The sequence below is a fragment of the Tursiops truncatus genome, chromosome 1, assembly GCF_011762595.2.
Source record: "Tursiops truncatus isolate mTurTru1 chromosome 1, mTurTru1.mat.Y, whole genome shotgun sequence".
Lineage (NCBI taxonomy): Eukaryota > Metazoa > Chordata > Mammalia > Artiodactyla > Delphinidae > Tursiops > Tursiops truncatus.
In genome coordinates this window covers 126,029,041-126,048,241 of record NC_047034.1, presented here as the reverse complement: position 1 = coordinate 126,048,241, position 19,201 = coordinate 126,029,041, and the positions used below count along the sequence as shown (strand labels likewise).

The following is a 19,201-nucleotide window of genomic DNA, read 5'->3' as shown; positions in this document are numbered from 1 at the left end:
GCAGAGAGGCTCCACATCAGCAAAAGGAGGATGGAGTTCCGAGGTGTCTTCTGTCACGGCCCCTGACAGCACAAGCAGGGTGCAGTAGGAACACTTCGCCTGCCTGGGCAGGTGAGCGGGGTAGCCCTGGGGCGGGGCATCTGCATTCCCCAGGTGATTTGGGTCCACAGCCACTCCTCTGGAAGTTTGTTGATACTGCCATGTGCACTGCTCTATGGGCACACACATTCTACTTATCGCTTGGCTGTTTTTGCCAACATGAGGGCAGAAGCCATGGCAGTTAGCTCACCATTGTCTCCCCCCTACCTATAATACAGCCAAGCACCCAGTAGGTGCTTAATAAAAATAGTATTTTTTGAGTAACAAATGGGTTAATACTGCCGTGGGCTTTGTCAAACCAATGCAGATGTTTAGATAAAAGCTGATTTCCAGGCGCCATGCAGCTGTTTTGCCTGGTACCACTTGACCTTCTTACTGGTGACCTTTCAGATGATTGGCAACCATCACATCTCCCTAAACTGGTGCCTTTGTCATTTAACCACCTTAAACCTAAAGTTTCAGATCCAAGAACAGAATGGCCTCCTTTATCTCTGCCAGAGATCACAGCCCAGACAAGGCAGCAGAACCAGTATTTCCTGCATGACTTCTTTCTTCCTTTACTCGCCTCAACCTATTTGCCAGCCAAACTGCTGACACCATCACCCTCCTCTTGGCTTCCCCCATAGTTTCTATTTTTATTCTTCAAATATACACATGCGCATGTATCTGTGTTTGCGTGTAAACTTTTTTGGCCCAAAAAATCATTCAAACTCCTTCCCTTGTATTCCAACGGCTCATTCACTTCTGGAGTTAAGGATGCCCTAACACAGTTGGATGACTGACTCCCTGATGCTCGCCTATGCTTTGCTGCAGAAAGATGAGCAGAAAGTCTCTCCCAAATTATTGTTTTAGTCCCCTGCCTTGGGAATAAGAGACATTTTAGTGTAATCATAGAGCTGAAGTCTGTGCAAGCAATTTCATCAGGTTAAAGTAGGCTTGGGAATTTTCCACATGGTACTTTTTCTCAAAAGGATGTAAAATATAGAAATTGCTCTGATAGTCATGTTAGACCTGCGCAGTCTCCTAGGAGTTTCGACTCGCCCAGGAAACAACAAGAGTCGGAAGTCGATGCAAAACGCAAGAGGTTTATTGAAGGCCGGTGCACCGGGGTTCCTTGGTCCTCACGCAGGAGGTCAAAGAAGGAACCCTTTTGGGCGCGAATATGTCAGTTTTATAGGTTCCCACTTCCCCGTATGTAAATTATAGATTTGGTTGTGTTCTCCTGCTGATTGGTCCCGGCTTAGGCTCGGACCAGAGAGGGAACTTGTCCCCAGCTGCCTGATTGGTCTTTGACAGACACCTTTTTTACATTTTGTTATCTCCCTCCTTCTCCCCAGCTGCCTGATTGGTCTTTGACAGACACCTTTTTTACATTTTGTTATCTCCCTCCTTCTCGGAAGGGGGCCGGACATCCTGGAAATTCACCCATTGTCTAAGAAGCCCCTATTGTCTGGAGAGTTCTTAATCATTAGCTGGAACAATGTCCCTCGAGTCCCACATTCACAGCTGTTAAATGATCTGCTCAGGCCTCAGCTCCTTTGGGTGGAGTGGATGCAATAATACAGGGTTCCATCTTGCTGGTCACACATAGTAAGTAGGGGTGAGTGAGTGTAAGGGGTCTGTTTTCCCTACTAGATGGTGAACTCTTTGAGGCAGATTCTGTGCCTTGGTGCCTTGTCCAGGGCAAACACTCAATAAATATGTGTGACTGTTGAAATAAGTTCAGCAAACAGGAGCTCTGACTTGCCCTGGGGTTTGTGAGACAGTAACTAATGTTGAGGCACAAAGTGCTGAGTTCTAGTTTCCACTTTGATCACCAGCACACACACAGGTCTGCTGAGCAAACCAGTAGGCTACACCTGTCAAAGTTCTTGCCTCGATTCTATAGCCCCCCTCAGTTTTTGAGAGGTCACTCCAAAACTCACACCCAGCAGATCCGTGGAGGAGGAGACTGCCTATTTACTAAAGGCTACCGATATTCATATCTCTTGGAGGAAAAAAACAGCATCAACACATTGCTCAAAAACCAAAGTCTTACTTGCTGAGAACCTGCAGGGGTGTTAAAAGCATAAAGAACTGACAGTCTAGCCTTGAACTACCAAAATAAATCTAAGTACCATTGTTCTCATTTTTTAGATTTTATGTCAAATTGAAGCAGATCAATGATTAAACCCACTATGACCAGTACCCAGAACTTACCAAAAAATAAAAAAGAAAGTCAGAATTAATAAATGTTATTAAATGTCTATTTCATTAATTGCTAAACTTAGCTTGCTTAAAAATTCCGTTGAAAATAATTTGTACATTTAGTTTCCTCCCCAGTAGTTCTCAAATATACCTGATAAATGTCGGAAACATTATAGTCATAGGAAATAGAAGAAGTTACTACAGCTAAATAGTTTCAAAAGCAAAATAATAAAAATTCTTTGAAAAGATTTTACCACAGGAAAAAAATGTAATTCTTCTGATATGCTGTGAAGTGGTGCTGTCATAAATGACAGTGCCTAGGGCCTTTTAAAGTGTTAAGTATTAATGAATTAGGACTACTTTAAAGCAGCAATGTGCTTTCCTCTTTCAAATTAAATGAAGCATTAACAAATAAAAATGAGTAAGAGCCCACATTCAGATATTTCCTTTAATTTGTGCCTTAACCTTTATATTTATCTTCCTTTCAGAAATTCCCTATAGGGTCTCCCCAAATTCTCATCCCATAGACAGCCTGCGGCCCAGAGTGACATACATTCTATGGATGACAGCTCTGACAGCTGCTGGTGAAAGCCCCCAAGGAAATGAAAGAGAATTTTGTCTGCAAGGTAAGAACCACCCTTAGAGAGGGCAAGTCCACTGTGAATTCCTATACAGGAGTATACTCCCACTACTTGATATGGAGATTATCAGATTTTCTGTAATTCACTAATTACTTTCTTGCTGCTATACCTTTGCACTTCCTATTTCCTCTAACCAGAGTGCCCTACCATTACATTGTCTGCTTGGAGACAGTGTCTACTCGTTTTTCTAAACTCAGCAAAAATGTTGCCCCCTCCAGAAAGCCTTCCCAAATGCACATCCATATTTCCTTCATAATGCGCTATACTTGACCCCTATTCAAAACTCTGAATCCAACAGGCAGGGACTAGTATCTGTTTAATCTCTATCATCAAGGTCTAGAATGGCACCCAGCACATAGTACTTGTTAAATGAATATCTGTTCAATGAATGATGAGAATAATCCCAAAAATAATACAGCTACTGCATATCAGATAGTTATGTGCCAGGCACTGTGTTAAGCTCTTTGAATACTGCATCAGTTTGCTGGGGCTCTTGTAACAAAGTACCACAAACTGAGTGGCTTAAACAACAGAAATTCATTTCCTCACAGTTCTGGAGGCTGGAAGTCTGAGATCAAGGTGTCAACAGAGTTGGCTTCCTCCAAGGGCTATGAGAGAATCTGTTCCACGCCTCTCACCTAGCGACTGGGGGCAATCTTCGGCATTCCTTGGTTTCTAGGTCTCTACCTTCATCTCACTTAAAGTTTTCCTTGTGTGTTTCTCTTTGTTCAAAATTGCCCTTTTTACAAGGATACCAGTCATGTCAGACTAGGGGCCACCCTACTCCAGCCTGACCTGTCTTAACTAATTACCTCTGCAATGACCCTATTTACAAATAAGGTCACTTTCTGAGGTACTTACTGAGTTAGAACTTCAATATATGAATTTTGGGGGTGGGAGGACACAATTCAACACATGTAACACATACGTTTACTCGTTTAATCCTGCCCACAACCAAGTAATGTGACTGCTTTACATGCCTGTACCTGGCCATACTACCAGGCACTCAATACGAAATGAATAAAAGAATGAGAGATTATGATGCCTTTTTACAGGTGTGAGGTACAAAAAGATTACCCAAGGTCTTAGAGGTGGCAAGTGGCAGAACTACAAATCAGACACAGATTTGAGTTTCTTAAGTTAAATTTGAGTATGTGACGAAGTGACCCAGCTAACATGAGTTTCTCTCCACTGGCTAAATTATGCTTTTCTCTCTGGCAGCCCCTGTTTGCATCTGCTCTAAGCATAAAACAAGCTGTTCTTGCTTTATGACATGGAGTATCAAGTTAATCATTCAGGACTTTGTTGTTCTATGCCAGATACTCCTCCACTGGGGAAAGTGACAAGCCCTCTTCTCAAGCACTCCCATGAAAGTTAACTTGTGAGCAATTAATTGGACTAAGGACTCAGCATCTTTCTACTCCTGGTACTCCAGACTCGTCCCATCTGCCCAGAAAGAAAGGCAGATGCTAACGAAATGTCAGATTGTGCCGATTGTGTGGGGTGGTAACAAGGTTTCCTGCATTAACTCCCCTGTTCAGCCCTGGGAAAAGCCCCTGTCACAAGGGCTAGCAGGTCTCTGGCCGCTAGTGGCCCCTGGTCACCCTCCCTCCCACCCTGTTCTTCACTCTATCAGAAGAATCTTTCTACAAGATCCCTGTTGCTACATTCTACCTCCTGTTGCAACCCATCGGTGGTTCCCCACGGGCTTTCAAGCTAGAATTTAAACTGCTTTGTTACCAAGCCCTGCACGACCTGGTCCTGTTCATCCATCTAGCTTTGTTGTCTGCCGCATACTCATCATTCATACTGGAAAGCAAGGCCAGACTATTTGCGGTTGCTGAAGCACTCGCTCTTTCCTCCTTCCGTGCTTGCTGTCTAGTCTGTACTTCCCTAATTTGTCCACTTAGCCAACTCCTAGCCATCCGACTCTAAACTTTTGACATCCTGCCTTTTGGGAAACCTTCCTGAGCTGCTCGTGAAGCCATTTCCCATGCTGTTCTCTGTGACACAGCCTTGTACATGCTGTTTTTACATGTATCGCGTGGCATCATGGTTTACTGTTTACGTGTTTACACATCTGTCTCCTGGACTGTCTTCAGAGCCTATGTCCCATTCACCTGTGTATTACAGCACCTAATCTGGCCTGTTACATGGTTTACATTCAATACATGTTGGATGAATTAATGAAAAATTCCAACACGTAGTGAAATATTTACATGTCATAGGAAGGAATCAGAACAATTTCAAAGACCCTAGGTAGACAGAGGGCTTATCCAATGGTTTGGTAAAATTAATAGCTACCATTTCTTGAGGCCTCCTCTGTTCAAGTACATGGCTGTGCCCTTTAAATACACCATCTCTAATGTTCACAACAACCTGCAAGGTAGATGTCATCGTTCACCTTTTGTAGATCAGGAATCTGAGGTCCACACATCAGTCAGCGGCAGAGTTAGGAATGGAATCCAGGGCTTCCAGTTCACAACCAGTGCTTTGTATACCACACTCCCTTTCCTTCTGCACCTATTAGAGGAGGAAGCCCTTGTAGGGCTGGAGCTCCTTCCTTTGAACCTTAGTATTGGCCCCTTTGGGCCCTTTCTTCCTTCTTCAATGGGCGAAAGAGAGTTGGCCTTGTTCCTGAGTCTAGCTATCCAGGAGCTGTGGGTAAAGCCCAGCGGGTTCACACAACAGTCAGTATTTAGAAATGTTCATTGACGATAACTCAGTCACAGGGTATGCTAACTTTTCGTTTCAGGTAAAGCCAATTGGAGCACATTTGTGGCACCAAGCATTTGCATGGGTGTCATCATGGTGGGCGTTCTCTCAGTGCGTTGCTTCCGGCAAAAGTAAGTTCATTACACCTGCCAACTTTGGTAAATTTTTTTTTTTTTTCATATAATAGCTGTTGCTGCTATGGGTCAAAAAAATGATTACTCTCCTACATCGCTGGTAGCACACTAAATATAGTCACCTTTTTGGGGTGACAGTATATGTTTAATTTTAAAAAATATTAAACATTTCACCTAGCAATTCCCATCTAAGTATATCATAGGTATATACAGATATTTAGTGGCAACTATGTTCACTGAAGTATCGTTCATAGAAGGAAAACAATTTGAAGCAACCTAAATGCCTAACGACGTGGGATTGGTTAAATAAATCACAGTATATTTCATGCTATACAGCATACTATGCATTCATTAAAGATGTAGAAGAAAATTAAATGGTATGAATATTTGCTATATTACATTTTAAAAAGCAGGTTGCAAAACATGTACTTTCATTTTTAAAAAATAGTGCATACACACGTGCCCACAGACACGCGAGTTATATTAGTTAGCACTTAATTTGGTTGTATGTAACATAAAAATATGACAAATGAGCTAAGTTTCTCACCCAGGTAAAGTAAGTAAACTCAGGTAACGGCTGGTGTAGGAGGTCCCCAGTCATCAGAGACCTAGGCTCCTTCTTTTTCTGCTTCACTATCCCGACATTGGCTTTCATCATCAAGTTCACCTCATGGTCCAATGGCTGCAGGAACTATGGCCAGCGTGCCTGCATTCTACAACTACAGGGAGAGGGGAGGTGCCCACACCCACCTTTTCAAGACACATGAAGAAGTCACACATGGCACTTTAGGTTACCTCTCATTAGCCAGAACTTGGTGAGGCAAGGAAGGCTTAAGACTGTGGCCTTTTAGCTGGGCTTATTGTTGTCCCAGTAAATCAGGGTCCCCTTTCTAAGAGGGGAAAATGGGTATTGGACGGCAGTTAATACTGTCTGCTCCAAGGACATACACTAAAACATTAATGGTGGTTATAACAGGGGATAGAATCATAGTGCTTTTAGTTCTATTTAACTGTATTTCCTAAAATTTCTTTAAACATGTATTATTTGGTAAAGAGAATTTTTTAAATGAGTTATTCAATAGTTTTCTTCAGATGTTGTGTAATGTAGGAGAAGAGGTCAAAATAAAACTAGCTCAAAGTCATTCTACTAGTCATTGAACCTGTCTGAAAGGTTTTCCATTTATTGAAGTTCCCCCATATGTGATAGATAATTCAAAGCAGAGCTCTCTTTAGGTAGACTTTGAAAAAGTTGAACTCAAAGAGTCAACTAGGATCACATGCATCCTCTCTTCAGGGAAATAGTATCAGTTAGGGTGGAGGCTTCTGCTGTTAAAGAAAAAAAAAGAGCCCCCAAATATAGTGGCTTTAATAAAATAGCTCATTTTTCTCCCATATAATAGTTCTAAGGTATGTCATCCAGATTGGTTGGCAGCTCTGCTCCACACTGTCATTTAGGGATCCAATTGTCTTCCACTTTATTGGCCCACCATCCCTTGGGTACTTTCCTCATCTGCATGATCTATACTAGGTCACAGGTACCTCTGCTCACATTTCTTTGGAAAAAACCTAGTCACATGGCCTCATCTCTTGTTTCAAAGGGTTGAGCACGTCCCAGAAGCTTACTTTTCTTATTAAACAAAGTGTGTTAAAGCCAAGTCTTTAAAAATGCTTCATTTTGGTCTTGAAATTTTTTTTAAAAAGTCAAAATAGCTAAGTCATATGCATATGAGAAACATTTTTAGGATTTTTTCTTCCACATAATAAACTCACTTTAAAATATTTTCAAAAACCCAGAGATGTGGAAAGAAGAAATAAAAAGACCCTCTGATCACCAAATACAACTACTTTAATAGTTTGGATATTTCCATATTGGTATTTTTTTTGGCATTTTTTTAATTGGTTATGTCCAAGCTGTTTATACCATCTGTATCCCGTTTTACTCTTTGTTTTCATTACAAGCTCTTTATAAACATTCTAATTTACTAAATATAAACAGTAATCTCCCCAAGGGTATTGACCATGTCCTCTTGTCTGCTGTTTTATCCCCAGCATGTGGCACTGTGCTGGTCATACATTAAGGATTCAATCAACGTTTGTTGAGTGAGTGCTTGGCTGCTTAGTGATAGCTAAACATTACACCGAGCAAAAGTTCCCTAGTTTATTTAGCAAACCCTAAGCGGTTGCACCACGAGTCTTTATCATCTATCCAAACTTCACAGAAAACTAGTCCAGACTTGGACGATGCATCATCTTTCTCCTGCAGTGTTTACATGTTACTCATTTGCATACCCCTACACTGAAGTCACTGTGCTTCCATGCCACCGTGTGCCCACTTAACCCATGTCACTGTTTTCTTTACCTGCAGGGTATTTGTTCTCCTTTTGGCCCTCAGACCTCAGTGGTGTAGCAAAGAAATTCCAGACCCAGCGAATAGCACTTGGGCCAAGAAATATCCCATTGTGGAGGTAAGGTATAAAGCCTTAGTGGTCGGTCGATGGGGTTCTGGTGATCAGTACATCTAAGTCTTTCATTGTAGTACAGGGAAACCTCGGTGTTTAGATCCTATGGATAAGCTGCTTATCACGAGTGCTAGGTTACCATCTGAGTCATCACTCCCATGCACAGGAATTTTCTGAAGCTTATGACCAAGACTAAAAGACCCATAACTTTTCATTCCTCTCTATGCCTTCTGTTCCTCTCCTCACCTCAGCTCACTTCAAAAGAAATTTTAAAAGCAAATATATTTGCCAAGCACTAGTCTGAGCATTGGCTCATCCAAATTCAAGAGCACTGAAGCTTTACTGTGATGTTCCCCGTCCTGTGTGAGCACAGAACAGATAAATAGAGCCCAGACTATTTTGGTCTTGGCAGGAAGCCAGTAAGTCATTCCATTGTGCAAGGAAAAGGTTTGAAGGCAGGAGAGGTTGCTCAGCTGCAGATGAGCGTGCTGGGAGTAAAGGACACGCAGGGAGCGGCTACCACAGTCCTAGGAGGGAAGAGCAGCTCACAGCGGGCAGCAGGGTCTGTCTCTGACGGAGGGTCTTGAAGGGGAGGAGAGGGGTGCCCACATTCTTCCCATCACCCGGCGCCTCGGCAGCCCCGCACTCTCGCATCGTATAGTCCTCCTCCTCCAAGATTCTTCTCTTCAGTCACCCATGCCTCATCCAGAAGCCAGTGGTACCAGCCGCCTCTCAGAGAAAGAGCTGGTCCCAGCCATGTCTGCCTCCGTAGGAAGTTAAGTCACCGCAGTTTAATGCCTTTGAAATAAGGCCACCTCTGCCACTTACTATGTCAATGACCCTTGAGCGCTTGCCCGATGACATAAGCCTTAGTTTCATCCTCCGTAAAATAGGAATTGACAATATCTCTCATATATATTGTTGTGAAGACTAAGTAAGATGCCATGTAAAGCACATGGCTCATACAAGGCAAAGATCATTCATTTTCTTCCCAGGAAGATTTACACTTGAAGTCTCCTCTCTCTATTGAGTTTTGTTGCTGTTAAGTTACAGTAGCAAGAACAGTATAATAATAACAGTATATGTATGTGCGTGTATATGTCGTATATATGACAGATGTTTGATATATATTTGATTATACATGACATATAATTATATATGATATACAACAGTATTACATAATAATATATTTACATTTATATATACACATAACATACATTACTTTCTCTATGCCAGGCACTTAAAAAAAAAATTTTCATGCATTAACACCTAATCTGTACAACAGCTTTATGAGATTGTAATATTATTATCCCCATTTTTCAGATGAGGAAAGTGAGGGACAGAGGACTCAGTAACTTGCCCAGTGTTAGTCAGCTAGTAGGTGGACCCTGGATTCACATACAAGCAGGATGTGCTGTCCTCCATTATACTATACGTTCTAAAAGATCTTAAGCACAGGGTGAGGGGTGTGTTTCCAGCAGTCAAAACCTCTGAGCTGAACAGACTAACTCAAGAGGTGTTCACACACTGGGCCCTCACTTGGTGGCAATATTGTGATGACCTATGGGAAGGCACTCAATAAGGATGCCACTGCTAGTATTAGAGGGGATTCAGGTACCAGGAACTGAATCAACTGAGCTCTAAGATCTCTCTCTTCCAATGCGGAGATTCCACAGTCCCATGTCCTAAAAGCCTGAAATAGCACAGTGAGAAGCAGCTCTGGGTCAGTCGCTGACACCTGGCTCCCAAGCTGGTAGCTGTGGCATCATGGCCTCTATTTGCCACTGCCTGGACACGAGGGGATACAGAGGCATGCAGAGCCACTGAAGAGCCCACAAAAGCCTAGAAGAGATACTGAGAAAGACAAAGAGTTAGAGAAAGTAACACATGGAAAAAATAACAGAAATTGCCATACATATGCCCAAAGTTGTACAGTATGAGTATGTTCACTGCAGCATTATAAATAGAAGCCGTAACGTAACCTGCCACCAGGGGGCTAGGTTAAACATTTGGGTATACCTGTACAACAGGATGTTACGCAACTACTCAAAAAAAATGAGATCTATATGTGTCTAACATCTCTAATATATTTAAAAGTGAAAAAAAGCAAAGTTTGTACTAATTGTCTAAAGTGGGTTCTCATTTGTATAAAAAGATGATTTTATACACACACACACACACAGTCTTCAACATGTACACAGGATATTTCTGGAAGCCTAAATATGAAACTGATAATGGTGGTTGCCTTTGGGGAGGCAGCTGTAGGCATGAAGCCCACTTAATTTTTATTACAAATTCCCTTTGAACTTAAAAAATTTTTTTTTACAAAACTATGTGCATATATTTCTTTTGCAAAAGTAACCAGTGAATTAGAAAATTAAAAAAAAAATTAAACATGCCATCTATGATGGCCTTGTGGCAGCCTCAGAACCCCATGTCACTTGACCCTTGAAGGGGTAGACTGTTTTTAAAGACCCAAACTGCTCTCCTGGTGACAGGCTGGGGCAGACATCAGAAACACAATAGTCTTTCACCTCCAACAAAATGTGCTTTAAGTTCTCAGACTTTACATCCCCCTACCATTTCTTAAAATGTGGCTAAAAAGCCATGGGTCTTAAAGCTCTAGAGGGAAAGGCCCAGTCATAAAGGGGATCACTGGGATGTTATCTATTTTGAGCTTGTAAAAGCTTAAAATAGTTTCCATGATGTACCTGAGTTATTAGTGGTCCAAGACGCCTTGCCCCAGGACTTGTCAGCCAGGGGGGCTGCTTTGTAAAAGCTCTGAGGAACAGCCTCTATTGATACTGCCAGAGCTTTCAAGAAGGCAGAGCCTCGCACTGTGAAAACAACGTGATCCTCATCCAGTGAGATCTCTTCCATAGCAGTGGTCTCAGCACTTTGGCCGCTGCCAGTCACGTTCCAAGCCAGACCAATGTGCCAGGGCCAGTTTGCATAGCGATAGGGAAAAAGCAGGCTCCCAAAAGAAAAGTACACACGTACCCTCTGGCTGTTCAGCGCCCTTTGCAGAAGTCTACCCTAAGACAGCATCGTCATTCACTTTGGGGACAACTGCCATGCTCAAGGCAAGGGTGGGGACATCAGAGGCCCGTCCAAACCAAACCATTCTTGCACAACTTGGCATCCGACAGATGAGGGATCCAAAGTCCAGACAGGTAGACTGAGTTTTCCCAAGCCGTAGAGTCTCCGAGTTGGGACTAGTCCTCAGGGTTTGCCCTGTCCTAATGCTATTTTTTGTTATTCTCCTCCTCCCTTAAGGCATGGTCCCTACTTGCAGATAGCTTACAGACATGTTAAAAAAAAAAAAAAAAAGTGACAGCATAAAGCTTCTTGTGCTAAGAACCTAACAGGTGGCTTCTTTGCTGTTGTAGGAATCCAGTGGAGGGAACAGTCACTAGGGGCTTCATGAAAGCAGGCTTTGGAGATCTGCTTCAGAAAGATCAAGCAGTCAGCATAAAACATAGTTTCAAGGACGTAAAGAGAGCCCAATAAAGCCTGTAAAAAGAAATGTTAATAAAGTGCTTGAACTTGACTCAGGAATCAGTAATAAGTTTGGAAAGGAAAGATATGACACTGAAGAGCTGGTAACCAATTAGATGTCCAGAAAGACAACGCAAGAAAAGTACCAACTGAAATTAGCTGTAGGGAAGAAAGGATGAACATCATTTCCAAAAAAGTTATTCCAGAGGGTTCTTTCTTATGAGCATAACTGACAAGGACATTACCCTGACAAAAAACCTTCAGTAGTTGTATCAAAGCCCAAACTCTTTAGCATCCCATAAAAGTCCCTTCAACATGTGACCTCCTTCTATTTCTGAAGCCTCAGTGTGTCTGTCCTAAGAAAGAACTAGCAGGTTCCAGAATAGACCAATTCTCCTTGCCCACCACCTCCTTACCTGGAAAATACTATACATCTCTCAGGATTCAGCCCTAGTGTGACCCTTTTAAATTCTTCTGTGCCTCATCCCCAGACAGATGCAAGCTCAGCCCTTCCTTTGCACACCCTCGTACCCTCTCTGCTAGAGGAAAAGCAGCTGGTGCAGTTTGACTCACCAGAAACAAGTCTAGTTGAAGGTTGAGCAGGATAGCGAATCGCTCACTGGCTGGGGTTGAGAGGAGTCCACGGCTCCTGCCTGTCTGCCTCCCCAGCAATGTTAACTGCTTCTCTTACCTCACAAAGTAAAGGCCCACAGTGTTCCACCTCGAGCTGACTAGGCAGTGCAGGCTGCCAGGCCTTTTGGAACCCTGGAGAAGTCGGTCGTCATGGCTACTTACTCAACATAGCCACATGAGTTTCTTCCTCCCCTTTTTCAGGAGGAGACGCAGCTGGCCTTGGATAGGCTCCTGACAGACTGGCCCACTCCCGAGGAACCTGAGATCCTGGTCATCAACAAAGTCCTTCACCAAGTGACCCCAGCCTTCAGACGTTCCCATCACCCCAACTGGCCAGAAAAGGGACAAGGAGTCCAAGGTCACTATACCTCTGAGGAAGACACAGGATACAGTGCTTCGAGCCCCCCACCTCCGAGAGCTCTCACAGCAGAGACAGGACAAGGGGTGGATCTGTACAAGGTGCTGGGGAGCAAGGGCCCCGACTCAACACCGGGAAACCCAGCCAGCCCCTCGACAGTCCTCCCAGTGGACTACCTTCCTGCCCATGAGGGCTACTTACCCTCCAACATAGATTATCTCCCTTCACGTGAGCCTCCCATAACTGACCCTTGGGAAGAACTGCCTCAGCACATCTCTCTTTCCATTTTCCCCTCGAGTTCCCTTCACCCACTCACCTCCTCCTGTGGTAAAAAGTTGACTCTGGATCAGTTAAAGATGGGGTGTGGCTCCCTCATGCTCTGAGTGGCAAAGCTTGAAGTTTGGAAAGTCGATGTGCCTCCAAGTGGCACAGCGTGCCCCATCTCCCCAGCCACCTGCTCCAGTGGTTGTTACGTCTGGTTGCAGCTAGAGGGCAGGCAAGCCAACTCAGGGTGAATCTCATCTCAAGATACCTCATCTTGCCTTCTCCAGAGCCTTAAGATCACATCCTCTGCTGTGTGGACCTAGAGACTCCAATCTGGGTTCCTGCAACTTTCTTGGCTATGTTGGCCAGAAAGGAGAAAGGCAAGAGTGGAAACCAAAACTCTTACTAGCAATGGCAGACAGTCCAGAGGACCATTCATCCAACAACTATTTACTGTTGACCCTGAATAATATGTTTGAGCTGCATGGGTCCACCTATATACAGATTTTTTTAAATAATAAATTCTACAGTACTACATGATCCATTGCTGGATGAGCCCATGGATGCAGAACCACAGATGAGGAAGGCCAGCTAAAAGTTATATGCAGATTCTCAACTGCACAGGGGAGTTGGCACCCCAACCCCCACATTGTTTAAGGGTCAACTTATAAAGCAGCTACTACAAACCAGGTCTTATGTCTAGATCAGTACCGTCCAATAGGCCTGAGATAGAAATGTTCTATGTATAGCTGCCCTGTTTGATCCAACAGATACTAACCACATTGGCCATTGATTACTTACGGATGTATCTCTAGTATGACTGAGGAATTGACTGTTTATTGTAATTAGTCACATATGACACTTGGCCACTGTATTGGAGAGCACAACTCTAAATGATGGACATATTAGTGAGAATTACTGGGTACCTTCAAAACAGATCGACCTAGTTTTACATATGCAGGCATAAAAGACCCCAGTGAACACCAATATAAAAGGGCTCCCAAGATGGTCATGGTTGTCCTTATTTGTAGAAGCCTAAGAATGTACCTTTTCCTTAGTTTTGCCCGTTTGTTTTCTTTTGCCTTCACCCTTTTTCAGTGAAAGCAGCTTGATGGTGGAAAGCTACTGCTAAACCCACTGTAGGACCCTGGGCAAGCAGCCTCCCCTCTCTGAAATCCAATGTCTTGTAAAAGAGTGGGCCAAAGCTTCTCTGACCCCTTGTGTTTCCTCTTCTTTCTGCTGCAGCTGATACTGCCTTTAGGACCAGGGCTACCTCAGGGTCTAAGACCAAACTGCCTAGATTGCACTCATAAGTCATCCCTTCTGAAGGCATCCTGCTTTCCTTCCTCAAGAAAACTCTTGAGCTGGTCCTCAGACAGTTCAAGTTGAGCATGGAAGATAATTCTCTTTTCCCCAGCATGAACTTGGAAAACTTTAAAGATATGGCCTCTGGCTTATCATCCTCCCTTCACCCATCACTGCCTCTATCCCTTAACTATAGGCACTTCTGCTAAGTTGATAGAGAAGACTCTTAGTCTACATGCTAATAGTACTCTTTGCAAACAAATGGGATGAAAGGTCCAGAAACCTTTTTCTTAAATCCCTGTCAAGCCTGGGTCATACACCCTACCACCATCCCACTCAAACACTGGAGCTGAGGCAGCTTTGGTTTACCAGATGTCCCTCAGAGCTCTAGAAATTGAAATGAGCATTTGCTCTGTTTGTTCAACACTTCATCCATGCCTCCTGCTATTCCAGACTAACACGTTTAGTTCTTCCGAGCTTAATTTGAAAAGCTTAAGCTTCTTCCTTACATCTCCATTCTACTCTATTTAGCTGCTGTGTAGCACTCCCATACCATGGTTCCCTGCATCTCAGCAGCTTCAGTACTGGCTTGTCTGCACCCAGGATGTGGAGCCCCTTGACTGTTTGCAATGGGCCATGACAAAGCTGCCACCTCAGAAGCAGGCCAACCTATCACCTCTTGACAATAAGAGCCAACTTTTCTTTCTTGCAATACCTGCTTTTCCTATATTTACTTTCCTTTTGATTACCTGATAGCCATCTTAGTCACTCTTCCCCTACCCCGGGGGTCCGGAAGCCCCAGGCCATGGACCGGTACCGGCCCATGGCCTCTTAGGAACCGGGTCGCACAGCAGGAGGTGAGCAGCGGGCAAGCGAGCGAAGCTTCATCTGTATTTACAGCCGCTCCCCATCGCTGGCATTACTGCCTGAGCTCCGCCTCCTGTTAGATCAGTGTCGGCATTAGATTCTCATAGGAGCGCAAACCCTACTGTGAACTGCACGTGCGAGAGATCCAGGTTGAGAATCTAATGCCTGATGATCTGAGGTAGAGCTGAGGCAGCGATGCTAGCTCTGGGGAGCGTCTGCAAATACAGATTATCATTAGCAGAGAGGTTTGACTGCACAGAGACCATAATAAATCAATTGCTTGCAGACTCATATCAAAACCCTATCAGTGAGCGGCAAGTGAAAACAAGCTCAGGGCTCCCACTGATTCTGCATTATGGTGAGCTGTATAATTATTTCATTATTTATTACAATGTAATAATAATAGAAATAAAGTGCACAATAAACGTAATGCGCTTGAATCATCCCGAAACCATCCCCCCTCCCCCCACCCTACCCCCGTCTACGGAGAAACTGTCTTCCACGAAACCAGTCCCTGGTGCCAAAAAGGTTTGGGACCGCTGCCTTACCCCTTTGGCCTCAACACACAGGCCCCAGTCTCCCTTTTCCCCTCCACACCTTTTCCCCTCCCTTAAAACTCCAGGTGGTACTGCAGTCCTCACTTGCTTTCCTAAAAGGTGAAAAGGGAGAGTTCCTTGACCCCTAAAGGCTCCTTCTAAGGATGCAGAGGCCTCCTCAGTGCTCCCCTAGCATGATGCACTTACTTCCTCTAGTGGACTGCAAATAGCTGGAAAGCAGGAACCATGGCAATCTCCAGCACCATGCCTGGTCCATAGTAGGCTATCAATAAAAAGTAAAAGATGTCTTCTGCCACCACTTCCACCTTGTTCCTTCTATTCCAGAAGCCAGTCCAGCTGTGCCTGCTTCCTCTTTATTGAGACAATTGCATTTGCTTGTAATCTCTTCATTCCCAACCCCCATTCTACCCTACCGTTTATTGACAGTACTATTGTAATACATGTAGCAGTTTCTTATATTAAAAACATATTTGAACATGCCTTTGGCTGCTCACCCTGCCAGATAAAATGTCCTCTTTCCGTGAATGACAGGATGGGTAACCTCATTCTGCCCTTGCCCCAAAGTTTTTGTTATCTCCCTTTCTGCCCACACACAGTCAAAATCCCAAATCAGATTGCCTAGTTTACCAGGACTAGGTAGAGCTCACTAATATTCATATAGCCAGGCTTTCATTCCTCAGGAAAATTGCAACTCTTTAAATCCTCTCTCCTTATATCCAAAAGCCAACCCAGAAATCTCTGCTCTACTAAAACACATCAAATTCCTTAATTCTCTGGGACCTAAATACTACAAATAGTCCAAGTTCATTCTCAATGAATTCATGGGAATGTCTACCAATTCCTGTGTACAGATCATTACCCTGAATTAAAAGGGCCCTCTTTTCCAGAAGCCAGAAATTCTATTTCCTGGGCCTCTGTTTTCCTTATAGGCAATAGGAAAGCCAAACTGGTGTTATCTAGTTCTTTCCCTTTAGTGCCTTTTCCCCTCCACCCTGTCCCAATTTCTCAGCTTCCATTAATAGCCTACAGCTGCAACTCTCCAATTCCCAGAGGCCAGTCAAAGAAATGCCAAACTAGGCACATTCTATTCTAGTCAATCCCCCCGTGTTTGATTCTTGGTTTTCTCGATCAAGCTCTTTTTCTTTCACCTGACGTAGTCGTCATCTGTCCCAGCTCAGGCCCTCCAAAGAAGCCCTGTTGTTCTCTTCCTAGCCTGCAGGACACAAAGACACTCACATTATCCACCCTTATGAAAGGCTAATAGGTGAACCCTCAAATTAATCAATCTCTAGAATAAAAGATCAGAAAGGCCTCTTCTTCAACCTAAAAGAAAAAAAAAAAGATAAGCAATTTAATCAACTGGCCAACTGATGATAGAAAGAAACAAGTCATATTTTTACATCACAGCCTACACAGGAATAAATTTCCAATTAAAACTTTGCAAAACACACACACCAAGTTAGATAAAAGTATTTGCAAGACATGCCAAGATACTTAATAAGGCACTCTTACAGATCAATATGATAAAAGCCAACACTTCAAAGAAAAATGGAGTGAGCAACTCATAAAATACATATAAATGTCCGATAAGCATAAAAAAACCCCAGCTGTAATCAAAGAAATAAAAATTAAGTACCATTTTTCCCTTACCAAATTAGCAACAGTAATGAAAAAATTAGCGACTATTAATCAGAGAACTGCGGTTGGCTACAGGAATGTTAGTTGGCTCTTTTCTGGAGGCACCTGGGCAATATTCAATAAAATTTGACTAGCAATGTAGACTAAAGAACAGTACAAATATCATAGTCTATAAAAGATTTATCACAGCATTGATTATAATGGGGAGAGGAACCTAAATGCCCTTCAGTAGGGACATGGTTAAATCACGCATACAATCAATCACTGAATTTCATGGAGTCTAAGACGCCACCAATTTTAGGGGACACTTCAATACTTTTCTATGAATAGGGAAAAATGCAAATTAAACTGTAATATGCCATTGATTGCTATGGTGCACACTTCCCCGCCCCCTCCACATAATTTTAACGTGACTGAAATTGGGATGCATCTTAGAATTGATGCAAAGCATACTATGCAGCCTTTTAAAAAAAACATAAAAATGTCTGACATGGAAGTGGTTAAAACGGCTGAATAGAATCATCTCACTTTTATAAAGCAATGCAAAAAAAAATCTAAATATACACCAAAATGCTAACAGTGACTACATCCAGCCACAGGTTTTTAAATTACACTTTTGCATTCCTTTCATCACAAAGGCTCATTACTGTTAGAAGTGGAGAGTCAATGAAATATAAAATATTACCAATTTCTTTCCAAAGACCTGAGACAGTGGGTCCTAATGACAGACACTCACCACTTTCTTTATGGCCCATGTCTCTTTCATCCTCCACCTCCTGTCTGGCACTTCGACCCTTAATACTCCAGTCAGAGGGTAGAAAAGACAAAGTAGCTTCCACACTAGGTGAGGCGGGGGGAGGGGGGGGATGTTAGAGTAATAACTGAAGCAATGGATCTTTGAAATACAAAGTTTATATAAAAAGCCAAATTTTGCCTTATTCCCATTCTAACAGTAATTGTTAATAATGATCAATGACCTCTAACACAGTAGTTAATACATGCAGTTTTTAAGGGGTGTAAGACGGTTCTCACCATGACTGGTTTAAGGTAGGTGTTCTCTCCACTATAGAGATGAGGAAACTGTGATACAAGTAACTTAACCAAAGTCACACAATTAGTACCTGATACCGGTCTGGTTTTAGAGCATAATTTTCAACTACTTTAATTCTTTTCTGTGCAAGTGACTACACAACAAATTTATATCGATTAGGGTTCTGACTGTAGTTGACTGTAACTGTGAGTCCATAATCTTTGAAGCTATTGTTACTAGGTAACCAAAAACTGGCATCTCTGTACTTCTAAAGTTCTAGAGCCTTCTTGGTTCTTGAGAAATCTACCCAAAAAGCATGACACCAGGACAAATCTGGCACTCCTGAATTTGCTAACTTATCTACCCAGCTAATCTAAATCCTACAATACAAGGCACACTGTGTAAGGCCACAGAAGGGAAATAACACTCCTGAGAAAGTCCATTATTTTAAGGAAATTGCTAAGTATTTAAAACTATGAAAACATTATGCCTTTCAAAGAAAGAGAAAAGTAACCAGAGCAGTGTGTTCTCTCTTTAATTAAAATAACTATAACCCCATCCAACTTACCTGATTTTTTCCAAACATGGTTATTTCTTAAGTAAAAAGTAGGGCTGCATTTGACTCAACTGTGTTGCTTGTATGAACTGTTGAAACATAAATGCCTTTCCTTCATTCTATGGTAACTGGCTCCACATTTTGTTAATCGTCCTCTTTTATTTACAAGTGGCAAAACCATTCTTAATTTGGCTCCGAATCTCCAAGAAACATACAAACCTATTATGTGCTACCTTGGGGTTCCTTTACATCAATTCTGG

At 42.8% G+C, this 19,201-nt stretch overlaps 1 protein-coding gene across 1 annotated transcript in view; it reads left to right on the top strand.

The window, feature by feature from the left end:
* Window positions 1-17,837, top strand: part of IL12RB2 (interleukin 12 receptor subunit beta 2) — an 84,278-nt gene extending 66,441 nt beyond the window's left edge. Inside the window, exons 13-16 of the mRNA XM_019919342.3 lie at window positions 2,775-2,912; window positions 5,683-5,773; window positions 8,142-8,241; window positions 12,568-17,837. Coding sequence (XP_019774901.1) covers window positions 2,775-2,912; window positions 5,683-5,773; window positions 8,142-8,241; window positions 12,568-13,107 — 869 coding nt within the window. The 3' untranslated portion in view covers window positions 13,108-17,837. The remainder of the gene's footprint in view (window positions 1-2,774; window positions 2,913-5,682; window positions 5,774-8,141; window positions 8,242-12,567) is intronic.
* The last annotated feature ends 1,364 nt before the right edge of the window (window positions 17,838-19,201 follow it).